Source organism: Carassius auratus, chromosome 27 (assembly GCF_003368295.1).
Source record: "Carassius auratus strain Wakin chromosome 27, ASM336829v1, whole genome shotgun sequence".
NCBI classification, from domain to species: Eukaryota; Metazoa; Chordata; class Actinopteri; order Cypriniformes; family Cyprinidae; genus Carassius; species Carassius auratus.
This window is the reverse complement of record NC_039269.1, coordinates 11,141,699-11,167,569: the sequence shown is the minus strand read 5'-3', so window position 1 is coordinate 11,167,569 and position 25,871 is coordinate 11,141,699. Positions and strand designations below refer to the sequence as shown.

Here is a 25,871-nt window from a genome sequence, read left to right as displayed (position 1 = left end):
CATCACAGCTTCATCAAAAATAAAGAAGTGTCTTAATTATACCTTCTGATAAAAAATAAATAAAAAAATAGAAAAAGAATGAAGAGACATCCTTTTCAATTATAGAGATTATTAAACACTACAGTCTGACCAAATAGAATTCAGTGATATTAATGTGAATTTCATTTAGATTTCATCAAGTACTGTAGTCAACTATGTCATTTAAGAGTCATAACAGAATGATGCAAGCTCTAGAAATGAAAAAAGGGCAATGTTATTGGTTCAACCATGTTTGCTCCAAGTCTGTTTTAATAATAATTTACAAAGCATATTTTTAAGATGGTTTCATCATTAACAAAAACTTTGTATCTCGAAGGAAACGAGCAGAAAACAGACAAAGTGTATTTACTTATCTGGAATGTCTGAAAATGTTTCTCATTGAATTGTAATGTTTAAAACAAGTTAGATTTAACATGCAAAGAATATACCAAATTATTAATTTCTATGACAACCTTTGGAGATCCATTAAGGTCTGGTTTTCTGTCAGAATGTTAGTTAAAATATAAAATATTGCATACATACACATAAATACAAAACATGTAAAAATGTCCTGATTTCGGTTTTTTTTTTCTTCCCCATTTCGGCATTATAACCAGAATACATAATATACACAACAATTTAATAAACTTAAGGTTTTGCAATAAAAATGTAAAAACAGGAATGGTTCATTTAATTTCATACAGCAAAATTGTTCCATTTTGTTGAGACAGGTGAAGGCAAATAGGTAGTAGGCACAAGTAACAGGTCACTAAGAGAGGATGGGACATTTCAAGTATTATAATACTTCTCTGGAATGTAAAAAAGGGGAGAAAGTTTTTTTGTTAGGCCAGAGTTGAACAATAGTCAAAATACAAGAGAATTTTGACAGAAATGCATGAAATGTTCAGGTACACACTGACCGATGCAATGGTGTCTGAACAGCGTACATTAAACAAATACAATGAGAGACATCAGTAGAAAACAAGAGAGATCTATAGTCAGTGGCTCCTCTGGCTTTGTAGCCTTTTTAAGGCATATTAAAGGAGAGTTTGGTGTGAGGAGGCAAAACATGGTGATTGTGCAAGTTAGTCGCCCAGGTGGAGATGACTAGGGTCCTCAGGGCTGAATAGCAAAGGTCCTTCGCGGGACTAGAAGGAAGACTCTGCTGGAGTTATGGAGGTTCTCACAGGAATCGGTCATGTGAAGGAATTTGGCAACTGGCACATAGTGACAAATGGCTAGCGGTTACTCTTCATTGCCTCCTTGGCAGCAAGTATAAGGGGAGTGAGGCTGGAAAGAGGCTTCGCCAGCTTCAAGAAGGGATGCTGCAAGAGACACAGGTTCATTAGCACATTTTACAGAAAATTACCTAGTCATTAAAACCTCGACAGTCTATTACAGAGGTTCCCAAACCTTTTTGTTCAGCAAAAACCCTTAGATGTAAAATATTTACTTTAAAGGGTTAGTTCATCAAAAAAAAAAATCATAATTATGTAATTAATGACTCACCCTCATGTCGTTCCAAACCTGTGAGACCTCCGTTTATCTTTGGAACACGGTTTAAGATATTTTAGATTTAGTCCGAGAGCTCTCAGTCCCTCCATTGAAGCTGTGTGTACGGTATACTGTCCATGTCCAGAAAGTTAAGAAAAACATCATCAAAGTAGTCCATGTGACATCAGAGGGTCAGTTAGAATTCTTTGAAGCATCGAAAACACATTTTGGTCCAAAAATAGCAAAAACTACGACTTTATTCAGCATTGTCTTCTCTTCCATGTCTGTTGTGAGAGAGTTCAAAACAAAGCAGTTTGTCACATCCGGTTCACGAACTAATCATTCGATTCATTCATTCATGATTAATTTTAAATGGTTCGCGTCTCCAATACGCATTAATCCACAAATGACTTAAGCTGTTAACTTTTTTAATGTGGCTGAAACTCCCTCTGAGTTCAAACAAACCAATATCCCGGAGTAATTCATTTACTCAAACAGTACACTGACTGAACTGCTGTCAAGAGAGAACTGAAGATGAACCCCGAGCCGAGCCAGATAATGACTCATTCACGAGTAAAGAACCATTTCTGTCAGACGTGTCCGATTCGAGAACTGATGAAACTGCGCATGTGTGATTCAGAGTGAAGCAGACTGACACACAGAGCATCTGAACAGAACTGGTTCTTTTGGTGATTGATTCTGAACTGATTCTGTGTTAATGTTATGAGCGCGGTAAACCAAATGCTTGAATCAAGGGCAATCATCACCAATGACACCATTACGTTGAGCGAAAAAGAACCAAAGAAACGTTTTCTTCAACCGGTTTATTGAATCGAACTGTCCTAAAGAACTACTGGTGATCCGAAAACCGATGCAACCGGTTCTTGACTCGTGAACATTTAAAAAAGTTAACAGCTCAAGTCATTCGTGGATTAATGCGTATTGGAGGCGTTTAAAATGATTCAGTTCGATTTGGTGAACTAGTTCAAAAAGATCCGGTTACATAGAATGATTCGTTCGCGAACCGGATATGACAAACTGCTTTGTTTTGAACTCTCTCACAACAGACACAGAAGAGAAGACAATGATGAATAAAGTCGTAGTTTTTGCTATTTTTGGACCAAAATGTATTTTTGATGCTTCAACAAATTCTAACTGACCCTCTGATGTCCATGGACTACTTTGATGATGTTTTTCATACCTTTCTGGACATGGACAGTAGACCGTACACACAGCAGTATAATGGAGGGACTAAAAGCTCTGGGACTAAATCTAAAATATCTTAAACTGTGTTCTGAAGATGAACGGTCTCACGAGTTTGGAACTACATGAGGGTGAGTCAATAATGACATAATTTAGATTTTTGGGGGAACTATCCCTTTAAGTACCTCCAAAAAATGTAAGTTAAAGGGGTCATATGATGCGATTTCAGTTTTTCCTATCTTTTTGGAGTGTTACAAGCTCTTATTACATGAAGAAGATCTGTAAAGGTGCAAAGACTAAAGTCTTTAATCTAAAGAGATATTCTATATAAAAGTTAAGACGCTGCAACTGTCTTTACATTTATTTAGAAAGATGAAGCTCACAATTATGGAAATGGCTATTACATTTCCGACGAGTGCTTGCAGTGTTCGGCCAATCACAATGCACTGGGTCAGTTGGCCTATCAGAGCAGACTGCGCTTGTCAGAAGGAGGGACTTTGAAGAAAACTATGCGTTTGAGAGAGGCGGGGCATAGAGGACCTACAATAAATGTACAGTATTTGAAAAATAATGTGTTTTTTGAACATTAAATCATTTCAACAATCTGTTACTCAAAATACACAAAATGATCTTTACAAAAGCAACATATGACCCCATTAATATTACAAAAAATTAAAAACACATTCATATATTCATGGTTCTCTGGTGATGGTTGATAGTCACAATACTGGCAAATAAACAAAATTCATTTTTCTTTTTAGTGTCTTTTTTAAATGAATGTAAATTATTATTTTAATGAAATATTCATTATTATTCATTTTAACTACAAACATTAAGGCAAAGGTAATTTACCTGTACTTCAAACTTTACTTCAAAGTAAAAAAAACAAATTTAATTAATTAAATTGACAATTTGAAATTTTACACTACAAGCTGCAACTACTAATAAGGGTTGTGTATAAAATTCTTCATTTTTCAAATGTCAAAGCGTCACATATAGAACATTTCAAACCTCAAGATTTTGGCAGAATACTGTTGAAATGCTGTAAACATTTATCCACAAAAATGTTGGAAATTATGTGAATGTAAATAAAGAGAACCTAGTGCCCATTGCAATCCCAAATGCACTCATCTAAATAGGCATTACCATTTTATTTTGATTAATCTTGTAGCCCTATTTATTTATTGTAATTAGAAATTCAATTTTATTAATTATTCCCTTTTCATCCCCTGACAAAGCCATAGCTAATTTCCTCACAAACTGTGAGGAACACAATAACCACAATAATGTTCACACAGAGTTATTAACTGACAAAACTAATTTGTTATTGCATTTTTGGGATTCAGTTTTGCCCCTTACCTGCAAGAGTTCTTTTCCTCCACCTCTCTTCTCCACATCCATCTCGAGGCAGCGGTTTAGGAAGTCTCTAAAAATGGGTGACAGTTTCTCTGGGTTCTGGAGCTCTGGGGTGCCATTAGTAGCGATGAGGTACAGCGCCTGGAGATGAACATTAAGCATTAATGCCATAAATCTTTTCTTTAAAGTTAAACAGATCACTTAAACCACCGTCATTAATTACAAAAAGACTTATCAAATGAATCAGTGACAAAGTAATAAACGTATAAGACAGGAAAGGCTCACCCTCAGAGGATTCTCATTGAGATAAGGAGGTTCGCCCTCTACCATCTCAATGGCCATGATACCCAGGGACCATATGTCCACTTTGGGCCCGTAGGCTTTACGTGTGACCACTTCAGGGGCCATCCAGTAGGGTGTTCCTACCATGGTGCTTCTCTTACTTTGCTCAGGTGTGATTTGAGCACAGAACCCAAAATCAGCTGAAAAGATAAGAGCAAACAATTCATTCAGACTGTTCTGATATAATAAATCCAGAACTTGACAGTGGGATCATGGACTCACTTAGTTTGACAGATCCATCCATCCCTAATAGAACATTGTCACTTTTGATGTCTCGATGAATGACCTGGTTTGCATGCAGGAACTCAAGAGCTTGTAAACACTGTAGAGGAAAGAGTCAATGTGGTGATGGGAAAAACAAACGGCTTTGAGCTCACACCTACTATGCCAGTAATACTGTACCTCTCGGCAGACAGCAGCGATTTGTGCCTCATCCATACATGTTTCTGTAACCACATCAGTCAGAGAGCCTCCAGCAAGATACTCCATTACCACAAAGAGCTCATCTCCTACCAAGAAGCTGCACATACAAAAAAAACCAAGAAAAAAAACAGAATGTAGATGTTACAGTAGATGGCTGAAAATATATTATGAGATACAATGCACAAAATAATCAAGTTTAAATAGTGTTAAGGGATGTAACTACCTGTCTACATAGTTGACGATGTTTGGGTTCTTCAGCTCCTTCATCACCAGGATCTCATTGATGATCAGCTCCTTCTTGGGCTGCTTCTGTAGGTTAATCTGCTTGATAGCTACCTACAGAAACACATAACTGTCAGTTAGCTTAACCTATGACAACTAACTATAAAAGCACAAAATAAAACTCAAACAATTATAGTATGGAAGTCCATTTAATGTCAAGTTAATGTAATATAAAATTTGGGGTCTCTAATATTTTTTAAAGAAGTCTCTTATACTCAGAATTTATTTGATCAAAAATACAGCAAAATAGTAATATCATGAAGTTTTCCTGCAATTTAAAATTCAGTTTTTATACATTTTAAAATGTGTCACATGATTTGCTGATATGGTGTTCAAGAAATATTCATTTTTAAATGTAGAAATGTGAATTAAAAAAAAAAAAAAAAAAAAAAAAAAAAAAAACTATGAATGTCTTTACAATAATTTTTTATTACGTTAACAGTAGTGTGCATCAAGCGATCGTCTTAGACCCATATGTAAATTACATTTTTATTCAAAGACTTTTCTCAGGAAACATGAATTAAAACTAGATTAAGAACTGAATAGAGAAAATACCTCTTGGCCAGTAGCAACGTCAATGGCTGTATACACCGTACCAGAAGCACTGTAAAGAGACAACATTTAATTGAAGCAATCTTAGATTATAGTTAATATAAATTCAGTTTACTGGCTAACTGTTTTTGTGATAAAGACTGACATATTGAAAAAAATAAACAAGAATCATAGAATATATTTACCCTTGTCCAATTTTTTCGTATCTTGTGTATTTTTTCTTGGGGTCTCCAATACTGACGATAGTTCCTGAGATTAGTCACAACAACACAGTTAGGATCTGGTCATACAGAATCACTTTCACATGTTGCAGTGCATATAATAAAAGTATTGCTACAGTGAGCATCTATAATGTTTAGTAACCACCAAAGACTTACTAAGTTTCTCCATAATCTCCTCATCTGTCATCTTGCCCTTGCCCTTCTTCTGTTTATCTGCAGCTTTGCAACCATCTGTGTCTGCAACGGCAGCAGGTGCCGGAATAGGATCGATGACAGAACGAGTGTATACCTATCCAGACAACAAAGACACCAACAATATGGTGTTCACTCAAGAACCAGTATGGAAAAAAAGAATATGTAATATACCTATTTGACATGATAAATATGAAAAGAAATCTTCACTCACAGATATGGTATGCTGTGGACGTGGTGCTACAACAGGGGGCGGGGCTTCATCATCATCATCATCATCATCAGGATCCTTGACTGGTGATTGCTCTGAGCCTTTTTTTGCTGGTGGTGCATCTTTTTCTGAAATCAAGAGGAGGAACATAGACATTAGAGGATGACTTCAACTACAGTTGGAGTTGTGGTATGTATATGTACCCATTTACCTGTAAAACTGAGGTATTTCTGCCTGCTGTTGCCAGTGGAGTCGTAGAATTTGAGCACATCCAGTACAGCCTGAGGGTTTTTCTTCTGCTCAGATTTCGTGATGTTGGAGGTCTGCAGCAGCCGAGCCCACTGCTCTGGCATTCCCTGAGACACAGAAACGGGAATGAAAATAAGAAAGTAAGTTAGGGCCCATCTGATAATTTGATTAATTAAACTTCAGTAAATTAAATCAGTGCACTAAGACAGATGGGAGACAAATGGTCACAGAAATCAATCTAGGCAATTGAATTGGCAATTCTTTCTAGCATCTGATGGATTAGGACAGATCAGGGGCAGCATGGGTAAACTGCACCAGAGGAAAGTAGGAAAGTAGGTCTGACTCACAGTGAACTCCCCCGTGACCGAATCGAAGCCCACGTGTATGGTGTGCTCGAAGTCAGAAGGATTTGAAATCTCTGGACGCTCCTTATCCTTGTCTTTTTTTCTTCCTTCAACAGAAAGAAGGATTGTGGTTACATGCTTCTGGTCACTGGCAAAATGACAGATTCCAGTGGACAATTTTACAACCAATGATCCCAAGTCTGAGATGAGCATCTGTGTCCAAAAATGTGATCAATTACAGCATACTATAGAAGGGTCAGTTAAAGGAATGCGCGGAGTTCAATTCAAGTTGAGCTTTATTGTCACCATTTGTGGTATTTGTAGCAGAAATCTGGGTTATAGTAAGTCATAAACAATGAAAGAACACAGGAAAAGTCAAATGTTGAAAAAACACAATTTAAACTGAACATCAAATCTTATATATTACAGTTTCATTCAAGGTGAAAGAGGAGAAAAAAGCTTTTTTATATTTTTAGTATTTTCCGGACTACAAGTCGCACTTCTTTTCATAGTTTGGCTGGTCCTGCGACTTATAGTCCGGTGTGACTTATCAAAATTAATTTGACATGAACCAAAAGAAATAATGAACCAAGAGAAAACATTACCGTCTACAACCATGAGAGGGCGATCTATGCTGCTCAATGCTTCTGTAGCCTACCCCTGAAAACATTAACTGAAAACAACTGAAAATTGTTAACTGAAATATTAACTTAAAGACAACTGAGAAAGACTGAATGCAAAGAAAATGCCCCCCCAAGAGAAAATCCTATTCTGCAGATTACAAACTGCAGGTAGTAAAATATGCAGCCGAAAACGGTAAGCGAGCAGCAGAAAGAAAGTTTGGCGTGAGTGAGAAACTTGTGAGGGACTGGAGTAAAACAGAGGTTATTCGAGAACGGGTCAATCTTTTGTTCGTTATATGGCTTGTCTTGGTGTTCATCTTCAGTTCTCTCTTCACAGCAGTTCAGTCAGTGTACTGTTTGAGTAAATGAATTACTCCGGGATATTGGTTTGTTTTAACTCAAGAGGGAGTGTCAGTCACATTAAAAAAAAGTTAACAGCTTAAGTAATTTGTGGATTAATGCTTATGCGAACCGTTTAAAACGATTCAGTTTGATTCGGTGAACTGGTTGAAGAAGATCCGGTTACATCGAATGATCCGTTCGCGAAATGGATATCACTACACTTCAGTGTTTTGAAATCTCACAACAGATCGGAAGAGAAGAATGCTTAATAATGTCATAGTTTTTGCTATTTTGGACCAAAATGTGTTTTTGATGATTCAAAAAATTCTAACTGACCCTCTGATGTAACACGGACTACTTTGATGATGTTTTTCTTACCTTTCTGAACATGGACAATATACCGTTCACACAGTTTCAATGGAGAGACTGAGAGAAAAAATATAAAATATCTTAAACTGTGTTCCGAATATGAACGGAGGTCTCACGGATTTGGAACGACATAAGGGGGAAGAAATTAATGACATCATTTTGCTTATTGGGTGAACTAACCCTTTAATGTTTTCAGGGGTAGGCTACAATAGCACTGAGCAGCAGAGAGCTCCCTCTCGCAGCTGTAGACGGTAATGTTTTTTTCTCGGTTCTTGGTTTTAAATAAATGTAACTTATAGTCCAGTGCGACTTATATATGTTTTTTTTTATCCTCGTCAGGGCATATTTTTGCACTGATGCGACTTAGGTGCCACTTATAGTCCGAAAAATATGGTAAAAAAAAATGCACCTAACCACCATACTGCCAATTGCTAATTTCTGAAATGACAGGTTTTTGAAGAGGCAGGGAGAGACACCAATAGCCACGCCCTCGCGCCATCACATGTGACCGGAAAAAAATTATGAAGTGCACGGATAAGTTATTTATAATCAAAACTACAGTATTCCATTAAAAAATAGGACTTGTCAATTTTTATATCATGCCAACTTAAAAGAAAATCCGAATTTCAAATAATGATTTGAATGCACCCTGGGTCCTCTGGTCTTACCTTTCTCTGCTGAGAAGATGGATATGATCTTGTTGCGTGGTTTGTCCCTCTTCTCCTCTGGGACGGAGGGCAGGGGTTTAGAACTGGGGTTTGTTGACATACTGTCCTTGATGCCGAAGTTGCTGCTCATTCTGACTGGTGGGGCAGGGGGTTTGTCCTCCAGCTCTCCGTTGTCAGACATGACAGGGAAACACACTCAGAAGGGTAATAGGGTTTCAGAGATCAACCTGCAGAGGGTGGCAGAGAAACAAACAACATAGCTGATAATGAATTGCTGCACTAAAGCAAATTAAGATACAACAAATGACGAGAATGACAGATAACAGGCCATTTTAAGGCATATCAGATCCACCCCTAGAAGAATGCAAGCAAAATAAACAAGGTTATTCATCCAGTAAAACTTTGTTTTGAAACTACTATAAAAACCATGTAACTATTTCAGTAAAATCTCAGAGGAGCAATTTCAGAATTTTATTGTACAGACCTTTTATGAAATCTTTCCAACATCCACACCAAAAGTCTGTTAAAACGGTGCAAAACTTACTAACCACTTGCTACTGTGCTACAAAACAACCAGTCAACAACTCAGCATAGACAGAGAGACTCTGTCTCATGTTCTGCTAGCTGCCAATTCTTCTTTAAAATACGCCAACAATGTCCTCCCCTGTGCAAAAGCAACTGATACATTTTGGAGTATTCACTGTCTATCTGTAACACAGAGAGCTGTCAGTTAGCTTAGCAATGCAGTCCTCTGAGAGTAACAGTTCTAGAAGGTCATCAACTTAACTGAAAGTGCTGAGGTGTTCAGGCCAGACTGCACAACAGGATGTCTTGCTAAAGATGGCTGTGACGTAGCTTTGCTACCTTTTCTTTCTAGTGGCTATGATAGCATTTTAACCAAAAAAGAACCGAATACGTAACTGATGCACTCTTTATAGGCAGTAACTACAAAAGACCTCTTCTCATGTGAAATATTTCAGGAACTAGACAAATAAAAATACAAGGCACATGGAATTTTTTTTTTTACTTTCAGTTCTGAATGACATATATATGGTATAAATGCATATATTTTTCCTCTCTGTACATTTTTCTTGGATAGGAATATGGACTATGGGATTATATTCTTTGTAACAGGTACATGCAAGAATAATTAGATCTTCAGTGGAGCCACAAAAGGGTTTAGGGAAAATTTGAGAGTATTTTTGTTTGTTGGTTATTGTTATGTATTTTAAGAGCTGTCATATTTTATTGTAAAACTGCAATGGAACAATATTTAGATGAAAATGCTTTACAAGTATATCTGAATGGAACTGCAAATTATTCTCTTAGTAATGGAACCGTTTCAGTAACAAAGATGTGCAGTTTTGTTAAATTTTGTCCAAGACAGTTTTGAAGGGCCAAAAGATTTTTCAATTATGTTTTGAATACACACAGTGCAGATAAGCTACAACAGGTAAACATTTTAACAATGTGTCCACATTTCACCATGGGCAAAAATTATGATAGAATAGCAACAAGTTTAGCTGAGATGCATTGTGAGGTCCTCAACAGCATTTGTTGTTCAATTACCGAAACTTTATTTCAGTTTTGGCTAAAAACTATTTACTGATTGTTAGGTGGAAGCCCATTTATACTGCTTCAAACTTCCATCTAAAAGTTATTTTTCCATTTTTTTTTATTTAATATTGGAATATCAAATCTGGTTAAAAATCAGTGGCATCATGCAGTTGTCTGCATCCTCTCCATCTCCGCCCCTGTCATCAACATGGCCAAATAAGGAAAAATCCTGTCTTACCTTAGTGATGTCAATTTAGCAAATCATGTGCAACTCAACCTCAACGTGACCACATTGTCTTCCTGTTTGACAGCACAGTTCAATTGTGCATTGTATTGAAACAACAAAGATGTGATGCAAAGGAGATGCAAAACTTAATATTTAGCCTAGCTGAATTGCACCTTTCACTACATGAATTAACTTCTATAACAGAGACATAAATCCAGAATTAGTGCACCACAAAAACTTAAAAATGTCCTTAAAAAGACAAGAAAGTCATGTTTTACCTGAGCTTTAACAAAGATATTTCTGAAGAGTTGAGAAACTATCAATAAAAGATTAACTATTGCACAAGTCTTGCATGATCTTAGACTAACTCTTGTGAGCCAGTTCCTGTTTCCATATAGAGAAAAACACATGGGCAGATTAAAGATCAGAGGACTTGCTGCAAGAACATTCTCAGAAGCTAGTCTGGTAAGGAAATAGAAATAAAACTACGATATGTATCACATGCAGTCCAATGAAAAAAAACCTACACAAAACAAAAACACTTGTTTTTGCTTTCGTTAAGTAGTCAAACAGTACAAATTTATACAATTCATTTCTTTTGAAGCAAAATCACTTTAAACAGCTTTTTCCAGCCACCATACCCCCTCACATTAGCTTGTGAAAAGGCACACAGCCAACACTAAAGGAAACAAGGAAAAAGAAAGCAAAAAGATGCCAGAACCACCACTAATGCCACCTCACCCTGAAGAACCCTGATGGAAGATCCAGTGGAGGTCCCTGGCCCAGATCTGCCACACTCCTGGGACATTGAGGGTCTTCGCTATGGTGTGTCCACAGTCTCTTTCTCCCTGTGCTTCCACTGAGGAGAGCTGAGATAAAGGCGTGTTGATGCAGGCATACTTCATTCCACAGCAGGATAAAAAGCTGCAAGTGCAGTCATGCCTTTGTGCTATGCATTGCTATAGTGATGTACCAGCCCTCAGGCTAGAGATAAGGCTTTACAGCGGAGGAGACATTAGACTGGACATACCTTTACACATCATTGACTCTCGCTCTGAGGAACCACCACCGTTACACAATAATCCTACCACTAGGAATGAATCAGGGTTATGGGAGGTGTTTTGAGAGCTTGATAAGAAAGCACTTTCACCCCCACAAATCTATAAGAGAGGATCTGAAAATAAACTATTGTTTAAAGCATGCTTTCATTCAGTATTGAATACCACTACACAGACTACCAGATATCAGATTAAAAATAAAAAATAAAAATCACATTTTTCCTTAAGGAATGTTATTTGGGATCATCAAGTTGTAACTTGCTTGCTCGTAATGACCGTGATTCGGAGAGGTGTGGCTCCCGTCAGCACACAGTGTTTTATAGGCCCAAACACACTTCTGCACGGTCCATTTCATTAATTTTTTCCAATCACAGCCAGTGTTTCACAATGTTCCACTGTTAGTCTAGTGCTATCACGAATCTTACAGCCTCAAGCTACTGTTTGCACAACTATTTCTGTGAAGCCATGGATAACGTGATTTAGGACTCCAAGGAAAACATTTAAGAATTAAATTAGCCAAATTACTTATTTTGTAAATACATTACAGAATAATTTGATAAAGTGTGAGCCTTTTTCAGAAATGACTTGAGATCCTTTTTAAACTGTCCCAAGAATCTTTTTCACTAAGAACTGAATTGTGGTCACAATTTTTTAGCATATTTGTGACCATTTCAATTGTAATTTCTAGAGCCCTGCTGAGGACCACATATTCGTCTGTCAATCAGCCATGGGTCTTATACTTTGCTGGTAATGTTAGGATTTAAAACAGGGTTCCTCAAACCAGGGCCCTGGAGATTTTAGCTCCAGTCCAAACACATATGAGCAAACTAATCAAGGTCTTCAGGATCACTAGAAAATCAAAGGCTGACCAAAAATGGAGTTAAACTCTGCAGGGCAGCAGCCCTCCAAGACCAGGTGTAAGGAACCCTGCTTTAAAAGAAAATAACTATATCGTATGCCTGGGCAATATGGCCAAAAAATGATGATAACATTTTTCAAAGTCAATTTCAAAATTTATCAAAATAAATGTTAAATCTTTATAACCTAATTTTTATATGGTAAAATTTAATTATGACTGTTTGATATTTATTCAAATTAATCGCTTTTCTTCCATAGTAGCATTGACATCAAAAGCCTTCTGACTGTATTGTTACGGAGTGTTTCTCCTGTTTGTCAGTGCTCTTTTATCTGGGTGTAAATTAGAATTAATCAACGAGTCATGTGTTTTTCACTGAATTCAAGTGCTTCACACTGGATCTCACAGCACTGTTTAAAAGAGTTGCCATTTGAACTTTGACCCATGTGGATAAAAGGTCCGTGTTGCGTGGTTCAAATGAGTAGTGCTGTTTCATTATGCTGTTGGTGCATAAACATTATATTGAACATTTATCAAACTTTTATTAGAATTTTATCGAGGAAACTTAGATCATGATAAGTATCGTTATCATTTCATTAGAGCTATAACGATTCACTCAACTAATGATTTGATTCATGATTTTGATTTTACAAAATGAGATTCAAGACAAATTATAAATTAATTGTGTCCTTTTATTATTGCTTGGACAAAATGCTGCACATTTCTTTGTGAAATTATTATACAGATATAACACTATAATAATATACTAATATAGCACTTTTATATTAATGTTCTTTTGTTGGTTTTGATTGCTTTTATTGTTCTCATTTGTAATTTGCTTTGGATTAAAAAAAAGTTATATAAATGTAACAATGTAACACAACTAATCTGAAAATTTAAAACAAGCCCCAAATCAAATAAATAACAAATAAAATAAATCTCTTCATATAAACAAAAATAAGGCTTTGTGCTCTTTCCATTTAAAATTAGTGGCAACCAACCACTGCATTTTAATCATGATCCAAATAAAGATGCTGCATACATGCAACATGAGCAGTTTTTAATCTAAAGTAGATTTGAAGCAAAAACAGAATGTTTTGACTTCAGTTGAAACTATACATAAAAATATCTGCATGAAACAGCAGACGAGCTGAATGAGACGCAGATTCACTCTCAGAAAGGAACGCCATTCAAGAGCGGAAGTAAATGTTCAGATTCTGATTAAATATTAACACAAACCATTTTTTTTTCAACAGATTAACGTGCAAAGATTAATTGTTTACATTACGACTAGCAATGTGCATTAGTAAAGTAAACAAATTAAATTTCATGCAGACTTTAATATGCATTATACAGAGGCAAGATGAAAAGAAAAAATACTATCTAAACTTTTCTAAAAAAAAAAGTAAGTTCCCCTCAGTTTTAGTTTTCTACTAAATCAATCGCGATTTGTTCAGCATCTCAAACGATTTGAATCGTCACATATTTGAATAGATTTTCAACTGGCTAGCAGTTAATCTTTGGATCCCTACGTTTCATCGTATAAAAAATCTTAATGAAATGCTCATGCTTATACAGACCTGAGAGAATATATTCAGTATGCTGACAAAAGTGTTTGCTAAATTAAAATGTGCAAATAAAACGATACACTGTTAAGTGAAGCCTGATCTATGCTTGACAACAACTACTGGCTATTCACTTGCCACTGCAGTGACGAGATTAAAACTCAAGAACATTAGAGCGCTGATAAGGAGGGCCAGTGAATCATGACTAAAATTCTGGTGATTGGCGGAGAGATGAGATATAAGCATCCCACAGACCTGGGGGAGAGAGGGAAAACTGTGGAGTGAGTGAAACTGTGGAGGCAGAGAGCTTAACAGCACTTTTTGTTTTAATTTTGTGTACTGTACAGAGAGAATAAAAAGGGTTTCCTGACTACCTCGTCCTTCATCTTATTTTGAACTGCCAAGTGCATGAATGTATATTAAAGGGGGGGTGAAATGCTCGTTTTCACTCAATATCCTGTTAATCTTGAGTACCTATTGAGTAGTACTGCATCCTTCATAACTCCAAAAAGTCTTTAGTTTTATTATATTCATAAGAGAAAGATAGTCTGTACCGATTTTTCCCGGAAAAACACGAGCGGCTGGAGGCGTGACGTGTGGGCGGAGCTAAAGAATCACGAGCGCCAGTAGGCTTTTGCGTTGAAAGCGTTTGGAAGCTGTGACTTTACCGTGAGGTAAAACAAACCATGGCTAACAGTCAGATTCAGCGTATATTTATGATCCAGAGGCTAAAATTTAACAAGAGCAGCATCAGCAACAACGTCTCTATGTGGTATGTACTGAAACTGTATAGATTTGCTTAGAGGTTTTGGAAAATGACTAAGTTCCACTTTATGTCGTCTTTTTTTACATTTTTTTTTTTTTTTTTTTTAAGGTGTACATGCTGAAAGTGCAGTTTGATGACAACATCGCATGTTGTTTACTTGATGTGATTACGCGCCGATAGCTAAGTTAACAACACAGAGATATTTGAAGCAGTTTCACTCACCGCCTGTGGTTCCAACACACGATCGTGACCCTTTTTCGTTGGGACTGCATTATCCTTAAGAAATAAACGATGTGCAAATCCGTCGTCAAACTGGGCCTTGTTTGTAAAACAAGCCTCTTTGAAATGCAGGGGAACAAACACAAACACTTGCACAACTCCGTTGATGCTCTGTAAAAATAAACTCCATCCACTGGTCCCTTAAAGCTGTTTTTTTTCTTTGGTAATCTGTGCAGGGTTGTCTTGCCCTGGCAACCAAAAACACACTTCTTTTGTGACTTTTCGCGACGCTCTCTTTCGGATCAGTGAATGTGTTTTGTGCTCTCAGTACTCTGCTATACGGGAGCGCGCGCTCTTCCGGCAGATGTGCCCTCATGACCCTTATAAGGAAATTCCGCTCCATCTAACGTCACACAGAGCCATACTCGAAAAAACTTTCCGAAACTTGTGACAAACCGGAAGGAGTATTTTTGGAACAGAAATACTCCTTCAAACGTACAACTTAATTTTTGAAACTTTGTCCATGTTTAGCATGGGAATCCAACTCTTTAACAGTGTAAAAACTCAGTATGCATGAAATAGCATTTCACACCCCCTTTAAGGCTACATGTCCTCTCAGTTTGTGTGAACGAAGAGGGGAAGTGAGATGAAAATGCCAGAGAAAGCTCATGGGAAGCAGGACTCTGGACATTCCCGTCTGCTCCCCTGAGCCTCTTGACACTAGCCACGGCAGGCCTAAACTAACCAGCATGAATCTATTTTTCACGGTTACAGGCTGGTGGGCCAAAAGTAAACATACGGTGCCAGCCCAGTGACTATGCATGCAATGTGGGACCTCCATATTAATGAAAAAAAAACATCATTATACACCAATCAGCATTCAACCAATAGGCATAATACACTGAGTCCCGTGGACTGAATCTTTCAAACATTTTTGGTCTAAAATATTTGAGCTATGTTACTTCTAATAGTGCTGATTACAATCTTCAAGCAACCACTCGAGAGACAGTGAAGAAAAAAAAAAGTTCATCAGCAAAGTGCTCCCACTTCCTATTACACACATCCCCTCCTCTTCTGATTGGTGAACAGATAACAGAAGCATTTCCGGATCCTACCAGCCACAACCTCATAGGTCACACACTTGGACTTAATCTGACCAACTGAACCAAAACAAAGATATTAGAGCACACCTTCTTTTAAAGATGTGTGGTTGTGTAGAGGAACTGTTTACAGGAAGACAGAACAGGGGCTTTTTGTATTTGCAGCTTCTATAAAAGGAAATACTGAGCAAGGCTTCCTGAACTAAGCCTAGCTGTCTACCTCCTTCCATGCTGTTGGAGAAAGAAGGCATGTGCTTGTCCAGCAAAGAAGCAGACAACTATCTAACTGCCAAAAATGCTTGCTTATTGTCAAAGAAATGAAAATGTTGTCATCATTTACTCACCCTCATGACTTCATTTCTTCTGTGGAACACAAAATGAAATGTTAGACAGAATGCTGTGAGAACTATCCAGAGTCAGTCACCATTTATTTACTGTATAATTTATTATTGTTTTCATAAAAAGGTGAGTGGTGACCTAAATTGTGATGTATGCCAAATATATAATTTGTTTTCCAAGAAGAAAAGAAAACAACTGTCACAAGACCTACCAGCAAAAACATGAAAGAAACGTTTTGTTTCTCACAAAAGTACATTTTAACACACACTAATAAAAAACAAACAAATTAAGCGTAATGTAAAAGCTTTTTCTTTGCCTTGGGTTTGTTGAATATTATCTGCTTGAGCTGATTCATTTTCTTATGGAGAAAAAACAACCCAGAAAACAAATCGAAATAGCAAACAATTCTGCATTATCAAAACAAGGCTGTCCAAGTATTTACAATAAAAATAAAAAGCGCAGTAATAAATCAATACACAACCCTTTCTGAACATCAAGAGATCTGCGCCCTGTTGACCGAGAAAATTCTGCATTTTTCACTCACCAGAACTCCTGCAAATCTCTTCAAAGTGTTGCCTCCGTCTTTTTCACTCTCGTACACTGGTTTTGCTGCAAGTGTAATGAGAATATTTCCCTTGCTATTATGACTTGCGACGCCGTGTCGACGTGCTTGTAAGTTTTGTTTAGTTAACTTCTTCTTGGACCCCAGGATCTATCTGATATGGCGGAGGGGAAGCGGAACTGTCGACCCAACCCAGTGTTTGGACACTAAACGTAGGTTTCACTAAACGTAGCTTTTTAGGTTGGACAGTGTTTAATCTAAACTATTATTCAGAAAAAAATTAATTAATAGGATTAAACTGCGCGAAAAACGAAGGGTGATAAGAAGTTTTCTGCAACTGTTTGCAAATGGGATTCCGTCCATGAATGCTGACGGTTCTGTTGCATGACGGGAAATGTAGTCTACATCTGATTGCACTGCACTGAAGTGGAGTACTCTTGAAAAAAAAAAAATACATTTCCCTACACTGACCTGATTCTAACTTTGCCAAGTGAATTCATTCTACGATTCACCGGTATGTCAAAGTAAGTGTTTCAGTCCTATGAGAGCCAGGCGTTTAGATACACATAAATACTTAATTTAGCTATTTAAACGACACATAAAAGTAACAACATAAAAAAAAAAAAAAACTTTATTCTAAGGCAAAATGAAAAGAGATCCAAGCCCTCTGCAGGCACCTACTGGAAAATACATATAATATTATTCCCTATTGTTACATTCATGGTCGTCTAGACATAAAAGGCACATTTACAAAAAGGTAATTGATTTCCACTGAACAGGCTGTAATAACTGGACATTTGATTTGGGATAGACTGTAGAAGAAGACTATTTTTTTCTCATCTCTTGGGTGCATCGTGGGCAGTACCTGTAATTGGAAAACACAATACTTTAGAACTGCAATATTAAGTACATGGAGACGTCAGTCAGTATGTGAAGTGTGTTGATAAGATAAATATTACGTATAGAATTTTGCTCACCATTTTCCCTTTGGTTTGGTTGTTAAGCCAACACAAGCAAAGTGAAACCATTCTATTGGACACTGTTAAAAGAAAATAACCCTTCCTTTTCATTATTTTACATATACACTTTTTTTATTATGAAAATGTTGCTTGTTTCTATTTGACAATTGTATATATATATATATATATTTTATTAAATAACTATTACTCACATCAGAATTGTCACATCCAATCATTTCTCCATATGATACTTGACTACATAAACAATAAGTGGGTTCATTTGGGTCCACTGGCATATCCAGGACATCTGATGGGTGCATGGCAAGCAGAGATTCACTTATATTTGCACTAGTGTTTGAGAGACAAAACACACACACACAACATGAATACAAAAAATAATATACACATGCATCAATCAAATGTGTCCCTTTAATAAAATGTGTTACCCATTTTTCAGCTTTTTCTGCTTGGGTGAGTCTTGATCTGATTCTTTCTTGTCTCTTCCATGGGATGCCCTCTTGTCTTTTATATTCTTATCTTCTGAATAAAACAAATTAGTCTGTTTAGGCTCACCCCAAATTAAGGCAAAAGGGATATGCTGGGCATTCACTGTATTGATACATGAATGAAGATACGCTCTGAACAATAAGACTAACTTCGAGGCTGCTTTTCATCTGAGCTATCCAGACTGCCTGAGTCAAGTTTCTCCTGCAGATCATTCTCAAAGCGTGCAAGATCAGCATCTAATCTCCGAATGTGTTTATCCACCTGGAAATGCAAGGAGACTTGTTTATGCTTGATGCATCACATGGTGCATACAAATATAAAACAGAGGACTCTTCATCTTACCATTTCATATATCTGCATTGCTAGCTGAACTTTGTCATCGCTGTACTCTTTGCATTTGTTGTAGGCATTTTCAATCTTCTTTAAATGCTGGACACGCTCCTCAGATGCCAGATTTCTAACTTTTGCAATATACTCAGAAGCTAGTACACTTATCTCTGCCTTTTTCTCTGTAAACAACATTTAAGAATATAAGTGTTCAGTAGTCATAATTTAAAAAAGTGTAATGGCCTCTGATAGAAAGTGGTCCAAACATTCATACCTTCAGTTCTATTATCTAAATCCTCCATTAATGAGAAGTTTCTTTGCAACTCGCAGGGAAGTCCCTCGATACCTGGAGCGAATGATTAGAAGTTAAAATCGTGCAAACTGTATTTACATGGCAGGAAAATAAACAACATGCATGCACATGCAACAGGAAGTTAATTTTACATACTAAACTCATCTAATTTCATATAACCTGACAGCATTTAAAATGTGGCAACGAGTCTATGAAGAATATCGCTTAAAAACTTACTGTCTAAATAATGTTCTAAGTACATTCCTTTCGCCATTTTGGTTTGTGTTGGCTTTGTACTGCAGTCGTGTGCGATGATTTATTTAGCGCGCGCTGATTTTCCCTTTCTGGAGTCGCTGTGTAGGTTATTCGATATTTATATGAAAATGATCAACTGTACTCACTAAGTAAACACATAAGACTGTCCACATAGTTTATATATCAGTAGTGTAGCATCTTTATCTCTAGTGCATCAAGTCACAACTTGCTCTACATCGCCACCTGCTGCAGTGGAGTTGCAGTCTGCTGCTTTGCTCTCTGTGAAAAACCAAGACAATACAGAGAATGTCGGTTGGTATTAGTATACTGTTTTTAATATGTCGTATACTCGGTCGTAGGTTTCTTAATATTAACTGCAACCTTATGTAGTTTTTGATAATGTTTATACAACGTGATACAGTCTATGATACTGTAAAATGTTCAGAACTTACCACAAGGTGACGGTGTCGTCTTAGGTATTAAAGTGACAGGTTGCGCCCATCGCAATATCATGTGAAATACAACAAATGTCTTGACTTGATAGACTACTGACAGTGGACATGGTGAAACGGCGGTCTAATTTTGTACATACGGAGATTAAACGAGATAGGCGGCCAGAAGTCATCCTCAGCATCGGTGCTCTGAGACCCACTGTGACCAAATTACATTCAGTTCTCCAGCAAAAACACTAGAGATGTCGAGCTGCAACACCATATACGTAAAAAGAGACATGTCACTCCAATATTTGATTTAAAATGGTTAAATTAGAGTTAGGGCTTAAATAAAATCCCATAGGCCTATGGAAATTGGATAGATTATATTTGCAGATCACACATTAAAGTTCATGTTTGAATTTCACAGATATGAAAATAGGCTATTTATCTGATACTTGTACATATATGCAACATTTATTTTAAATTATAGCAAAAGTTTTATATTTTTTTATATTTTATATATGTCACAAATATTTTCCCAAATACACATATATATGACACATATATGCATATAAATGTCATGTTCATGTATAGGTAGGCTATTTCACAGATATGAAAATATATGTCTAATACCTATAGATATATGCAACATTAAAATATAGCAAAAAGCCTGTTTTTATAGGCTATGTAACAAATATTTTCCCAAATACATAAATGCCTATATAATGCATGTTCGTATAGCAGATATGGAAATATATGTCTGATACCTATGCATATATGCAACATTAAAATATAGCAAAAAGCCTGTTTTTATATATGTAACATATATTTTACCAAATATACATATATATTACACACATGGCTATGCCTATGAATGCATGTTTATATATGGGTATTTTACAGATATGAAAATATATGTCTGATTCATGTACATATATGCAACATTTAAAATATTGCAAAAAAGCCATTTTTATATATGTAACAAATATTTTCCCAAATATGACACGTCTATAAAATGCATGTCCATATGGATATTTTGCAGATATAAAAAAATATATCTGATACCGATATGCAAACATATATTTTAAAATATTGTAAAAAAGGCAGTAACTAAATGTGTAAAGACTTTCAAATTGTTAGGCTAAAAAAACAAGACACACACACACAAAAAATCAAAACACTCAAATGTTGTTCAAAAGAATTTAAGAATCATGAAAAAACATGCATCATGGTTTCCATAAATATATCAAGCATATATCAAGTACAATTGTTTTCAATGCTGATAATAACAAAAAATGTTTTTAGAGCATCAAATCACCATATTAGAATAATTTAATGTCACCATGTGACACTGAATACTGTGAGAGACCTATAAATAATAATAATAATACCAACCTCAAACTTTTGAACAGTAGTGTATTTTATGGAATGCCACAGTATGCATTTAGAGCACACAAAATATACAAATGTTTATTACATACAATATAACACACAAAACACAAACACAAGAACATACATTAATGAGTGTAACCTGGTCTTGTTTTTGTTTTCCAGGTATGAATGAAATGGCTCAAAGAGGAGGGACTCTGTGTTCACAGATCTGACATGATGTAATGTGTAGGACAGAGACTGTGGTAGAAACAATTTAACATGACTCTTCTCAGAGTCAACACATACAATGGATCTTCATTAGTTATTCTGTTCTGTGCTTCAGCTGCTGTGTATTTCTTGTGAATGATTGATTTACTTGACTGATTGCATAAATCGTCTCTAAAATGCTGCACATTCCTCTTCTGTTTCAGATGCTGTATTTGGAAATATCATAAGTACAGACACAACATATTTTGGTGCTGATGATGGTCAAAAAGCTATACTGTATTGCAGTTATTCCTCCTCTGGGGGTACATGATCTTTTTTGGCACTGTCAGTATGGAAGATCAAAACCTGAATTTCTTGTAGCCACATACAGTACTGCAAAAAAAAAAAGACTGAGGTATCTGGAGTAGATTCAAAATTTTCTGTTAAAGTAACAACAAAGCAACAAATCCATGTGATTCTGGAGATCTTCTCTGCTGCTGTAACAGACTCTGCTCTGTACTACTGTGCTCTGGTGCCCACAGTGACAGGAAACACATCAACACTGTACAAAAACCTTTCCTTATTTAATCCAGTAAGTACAAACAATAGACAGAGAGTAAAGGATTAAAAGAGAATCAGTAAACTGCAGATGTTAGTAAAAAGTTGAACAATAAGTGCATGAAAAGAACGACATATTTAAAATAAATGTGACATAAAAAAAATCAAATAAAGCATCTTAATATTGTTAATTACTTTAATCCCATATAAAATAGACTATTATTGAAAGTTTTTTTTCCAACTGCTTACACACATTTTCTAAATTTTGCACACACAAAATGCCTCATATCTCTGTGAAAATGAAGCACTGCATTCAAACTATCACAAACACATCTCAAAAGCAAACATTTGTCTTACGTTGTCTTACATAATACGTTTATATTTGTCTTACATCATGTACATTTTTGGATGTACCATATACAAACAGTTGTTCAAAACCTAAAACCATTCTTTCATGAGCTCATATTTACACAACTGTACAAGACTGAATGTAATTTGCAAACAGATGTTGAAAAAAAAAATCACAGTATACATGACAGAAAAACTGAAACCAAACATTTTCTTTTCTTTTTTCTTTTCTTTCTTAGTGGTTGTGAATACATTATTACACAGTACAGAAGAAAACAAATACAACAACCATGTGTCGTTTTGTAGATGTGTATTTACAGGACTATTCTAAAGCCATGATTGGTTGGTGATAAATACAGCAATGAGTGTGAGGCACTGCTGAATAAGTGTGCCATTTTGACTGGTTGTAATTGGAAAAAGGTAAAATAATAATATTATAAGAAATATTCTTTGTCTCTTTTTTCATATATCACACAATTAAACATACTTTTTATGAAGGTTCAGAGCTTTCACTGGTTTCACACTCACAGAGCTCAGGAAGTTCCTGAATGTCTTTAACTGAACATCAGAAAGCATGGTTGATCAGCCAAGACACACGTCACTGAAACTGAAGGAAGGTCAGTAATATATAAAACAGATTCAAAACTATTCATTTTATTTTGGTACTTTTGAACAATCATTTGAAATCTGGTGGGGGGAAAGTGATCAAACACATTTAAATGATATACAATAAATAATACAGCATATGGAAGAAGATGAACAGCAGCTTGAAGTTCAGAGAGGAGGAAGTTCCTGTGTGTGTTTCTGACAGATCTGCAGTGACTTACAGCTCAGAGCACTGAGAGACTCAACAGAGAACTGAACTGATCTGACTGAACATGGACAGATGCTTTATACTGATACTCATTGTGGGAACAGGTGCATTATTCTATAACTACATCATTTTAAATATTTGAGTTCATTTAAAATATTTACTTTTGTAAGAAATACTGTAAAATGGGTCTGCTAAAGCATTTTATAAACATTGCTTTCACAGTTTAAAAATCAGTTTATATGTGCTTATTATTGACAGCTTTGGTGACTGGAGACAGTATTGAACCAGATAAGGGGACAGAAAAAAACTCTAAAGAAGGAGAAACTGTCAAACTGAGCTGTTCATGTAGTACAAGTACCGAGTATGTTTATCTTTACTGGTACAGACAGTATGCTAATGGAGGACCACAGTATTTACTATACAAAAACGCACGGTCAGCGAGTGATGCAGACAGCTCTGATCGTCGGTTTCATTCGACTGCATCTCGCACATCCACTGAACTCAGTATTACTGATGTACGTCTGTCAGATTCAGCTCTCTATTATTGTGCTCTAAGAGTAGCAGCCCAGTGATACAAAACATGAACCATGTCGTACAAAAACCTGAAGCACTTTTCAATTTGAACTTATCTAGTTAACCCACAACCACAACCACAATCTATCCAGCTCTTAATGTAATTAAAAACATGGTAACACCTGCATTGAGGCCTGTCATTAATCTTCAACAAAACATTAAGATATCATGTTCCACATGGCTCCTTTTTTGCACAAATAGTCTTCTATAAAACATTATAATGTGGCATTAATATGGAATTAATATGTGTGGCGAGTGGGGCGGGGCCGAGAGGCGTGGGAACGAGGAGTGAGGCCAGGTGTAGTGATTGGAGATGAGCTACACCTGAGCCCCACCGCTAGTATCGAGTCCCACGTAGGAGATGGAAGGATATAAAACTGGAGTGACGACCGTGAAGGACGAGAGAGGACCAGGCCTGGGACATTATTTTATGTTTGCTTTTTATTTGTGCGCGTCAGTCGCCATGAGGGGCTGACGTGCTGTTTTGTTTATTTTGGATATTAAAATGATTTTGATTGTGCGCCGGTTCCCGCCTCCTTCTTCCCGATGAATATGGAGATTTGTAAATTGTTACAGTGGTGCCGAAACCCGGGAGAAGGAGGGACGCGCTGCTGAAGATCCCTCGCAGCTGTGGTGAATCCGCGGTGCCCTCGAGCAGGCGAGGTATGTGCCGCCAGGGACGCTCGAGGCGGTGGGCTGGAGCGAGTTGCCGGGGACGGGCGAGCTCGCTGCCGACCGCCCACGACAAGGAGGGGCGGCTGCCGTCCGTGAGGGAGCGGAGGAGTCGGCGCCGTTCGCCAGGGGGCCGGAGCCTGCCGCCTCCGTGACGGAATCCGGAGGGGCAGGGAACGGGGGACTCCTGCCGCTGCCCAAAATCGGAGGAGCCGTCGCCGTCCATCGGGTGGCGGAGGAGTGTCGCGCCGTCCGCCGAGGGCCGTCCAGTGCCACCGCCAGGCACCGCGGAGGAGATCACCCAGCTGGTGGAGGGCCGAGCAGCAGTGCGTCTGGGAACCGGATTTTTTATTTTTATTTTTTTCTCTCCCCTCTCTCGTCCTTGTCGCTCCTCCTTCCATCTCCTTTTCTCTCGCCTCGTCTGTCCTACCCCCAGGTTCCTGCAGGTCCCCGTGAGCGGTCTCCCCCGGAGGGAGGGGGGGGGGGGGGTTTGAGTAGAGCGCAGTCTCGAGGGAACCCCCCGGCCTGCGAGGGGCGATGGGGGTATGTGGCGAGTGGGGCGGGCCGAGAGGCGTGGGAACGAGGAGTGAGGCCAGGTGTAGTGATTGGAGATGAGCTACACCTGAGCCCCACCGCTAGTATCGAGTCCCACGTAGGAGATGGAAGGATATAAAACTGGAGTGACGACCGTGAAGGACGAGAGAGGACCAGGCCTGGGACATTATTTTATGTTTGCTTTTTATTTGTGCGCGTCAGTCGCCATGAGGGGCTGACGTGCTGTTTTGTTTATTTTGGATATTAAAATGATTTTGATTGTGCGCCGGTTCCCGCCTCCTTCTTCCCGATGAATATGGAGATTTGTAAATTGTTACAATATGGAAAACAGTACAAATACAGGAAGAAAATTTATTTTGAGTTTATTGGCAGAAAATGTCCAAAGGTAGAAATAAACTATGAGCCAAGTCAGAGGGAGGAGTCAAAGCTCATTAGAGCTAAACAGGCCAGAGCCTGGTCAGTGCACTGTTGGGAGATTTAGCTGTGAACTAGTTTTAGTCCAGCCAGCAGGGGATGCTTATTTCCTGGCTTGAATGGGTGCAAAAGTCCTAATACAATGACGCGGACTTTAGACTGTGAAAAGAAGCATCCTTCATCCTTCAGACGAGGCATTAAATTGGCCTCATGACATTCTGTTTTCATGAATACCCCTCTATTAGAGCAGCTTTATTAAGGCGCAGAGTAAAAATCCAGCTGTTGCATGCAGTAGGCATTAAAGGAATGGAATCCTGCTATTGCGACCTTCATAATATATGTTTTATCTTGAATAATTATTAATCAAAGTTACATTAATGCATGTTAGACAATAATTTGAATATGGCTTTAGTCTGCCTTTTTACTCTCTAAGATGCTGCTGTCATTG

At 37.4% G+C, this 25,871-nt stretch overlaps 2 protein-coding genes across 2 annotated transcripts; both read right to left on the bottom strand.

Annotated features, from left to right (window-relative positions):
- Positions 1-253: 253 nt before the first annotated feature.
- Positions 254-17,323, bottom strand: LOC113045459 (serine/threonine-protein kinase PAK 2-like). The gene is made up of 15 exons (XM_026205844.1): positions 17,120-17,323; positions 16,581-16,599; positions 8,890-9,116; positions 6,891-6,994; positions 6,506-6,650; positions 6,298-6,422; positions 6,048-6,180; positions 5,856-5,919; positions 5,674-5,722; positions 5,060-5,172; positions 4,816-4,933; positions 4,636-4,735; positions 4,357-4,553; positions 4,075-4,212; positions 254-1,343 (listed from the first exon to the last, which is right to left on the bottom strand). The coding sequence occupies exons 3-15, from the start codon at positions 9,068-9,070 to the stop codon at positions 1,257-1,259; spliced, it is 1,554 nt and encodes a 517-aa protein (XP_026061629.1). The 5' UTR covers positions 9,071-9,116; positions 16,581-16,599; positions 17,120-17,323; the 3' UTR covers positions 254-1,256.
- On the bottom strand, positions 17,120-19,696 carry LOC113045460 (inhibitor of growth protein 5-like). Its single transcript, XM_026205845.1, has 8 exons — positions 19,460-19,696; positions 19,205-19,276; positions 18,946-19,112; positions 18,753-18,864; positions 18,543-18,636; positions 18,309-18,444; positions 18,115-18,176; positions 17,120-18,002 (listed from the first exon to the last, which is right to left on the bottom strand). Exons 1-8 carry the CDS (start codon positions 19,494-19,496, stop codon positions 17,963-17,965), a joined length of 720 nt encoding a protein of 239 aa, XP_026061630.1. The 5' UTR covers positions 19,497-19,696; the 3' UTR covers positions 17,120-17,962.
- Positions 19,697-25,871: the final 6,175 nt, after the last annotated feature.

Coding starts and splice junctions, on each gene's coding strand:
- LOC113045459 (XM_026205844.1), bottom strand. CDS start 9,070: ATGTCTGACAACGGAGAGCTGGAGGACAAACCCCCTGCCCCACCAGTC. Junction 5,173..5,673: donor ACGTTGCTACTGGCCAAGAG/GTATTTTCTCTA, acceptor GTGTTTCTGTAG/GTAGCTATCAAGCAGATTAA. Junction 4,736..4,815: donor TCGCTGCTGTCTGCCGAGAG/GTACAGTATTAC, acceptor TTTCCTCTACAG/TGTTTACAAGCTCTTGAGTT.
- LOC113045460 (XM_026205845.1), bottom strand. CDS start 19,496: ATGGCGAAAGGAATGTACTTAGAACATTATTTAGACA. Junction 19,277..19,459: donor CTTAGAACATTATTTAGACA/GTAAGTTTTTAA, acceptor CATTCGCTCCAG/GTATCGAGGGACTTCCCTGC. Junction 18,445..18,542: donor CAGAAAAAGCTGAAAAATGG/GTAACACATTTT, acceptor CTCAAACACTAG/TGCAAATATAAGTGAATCTC.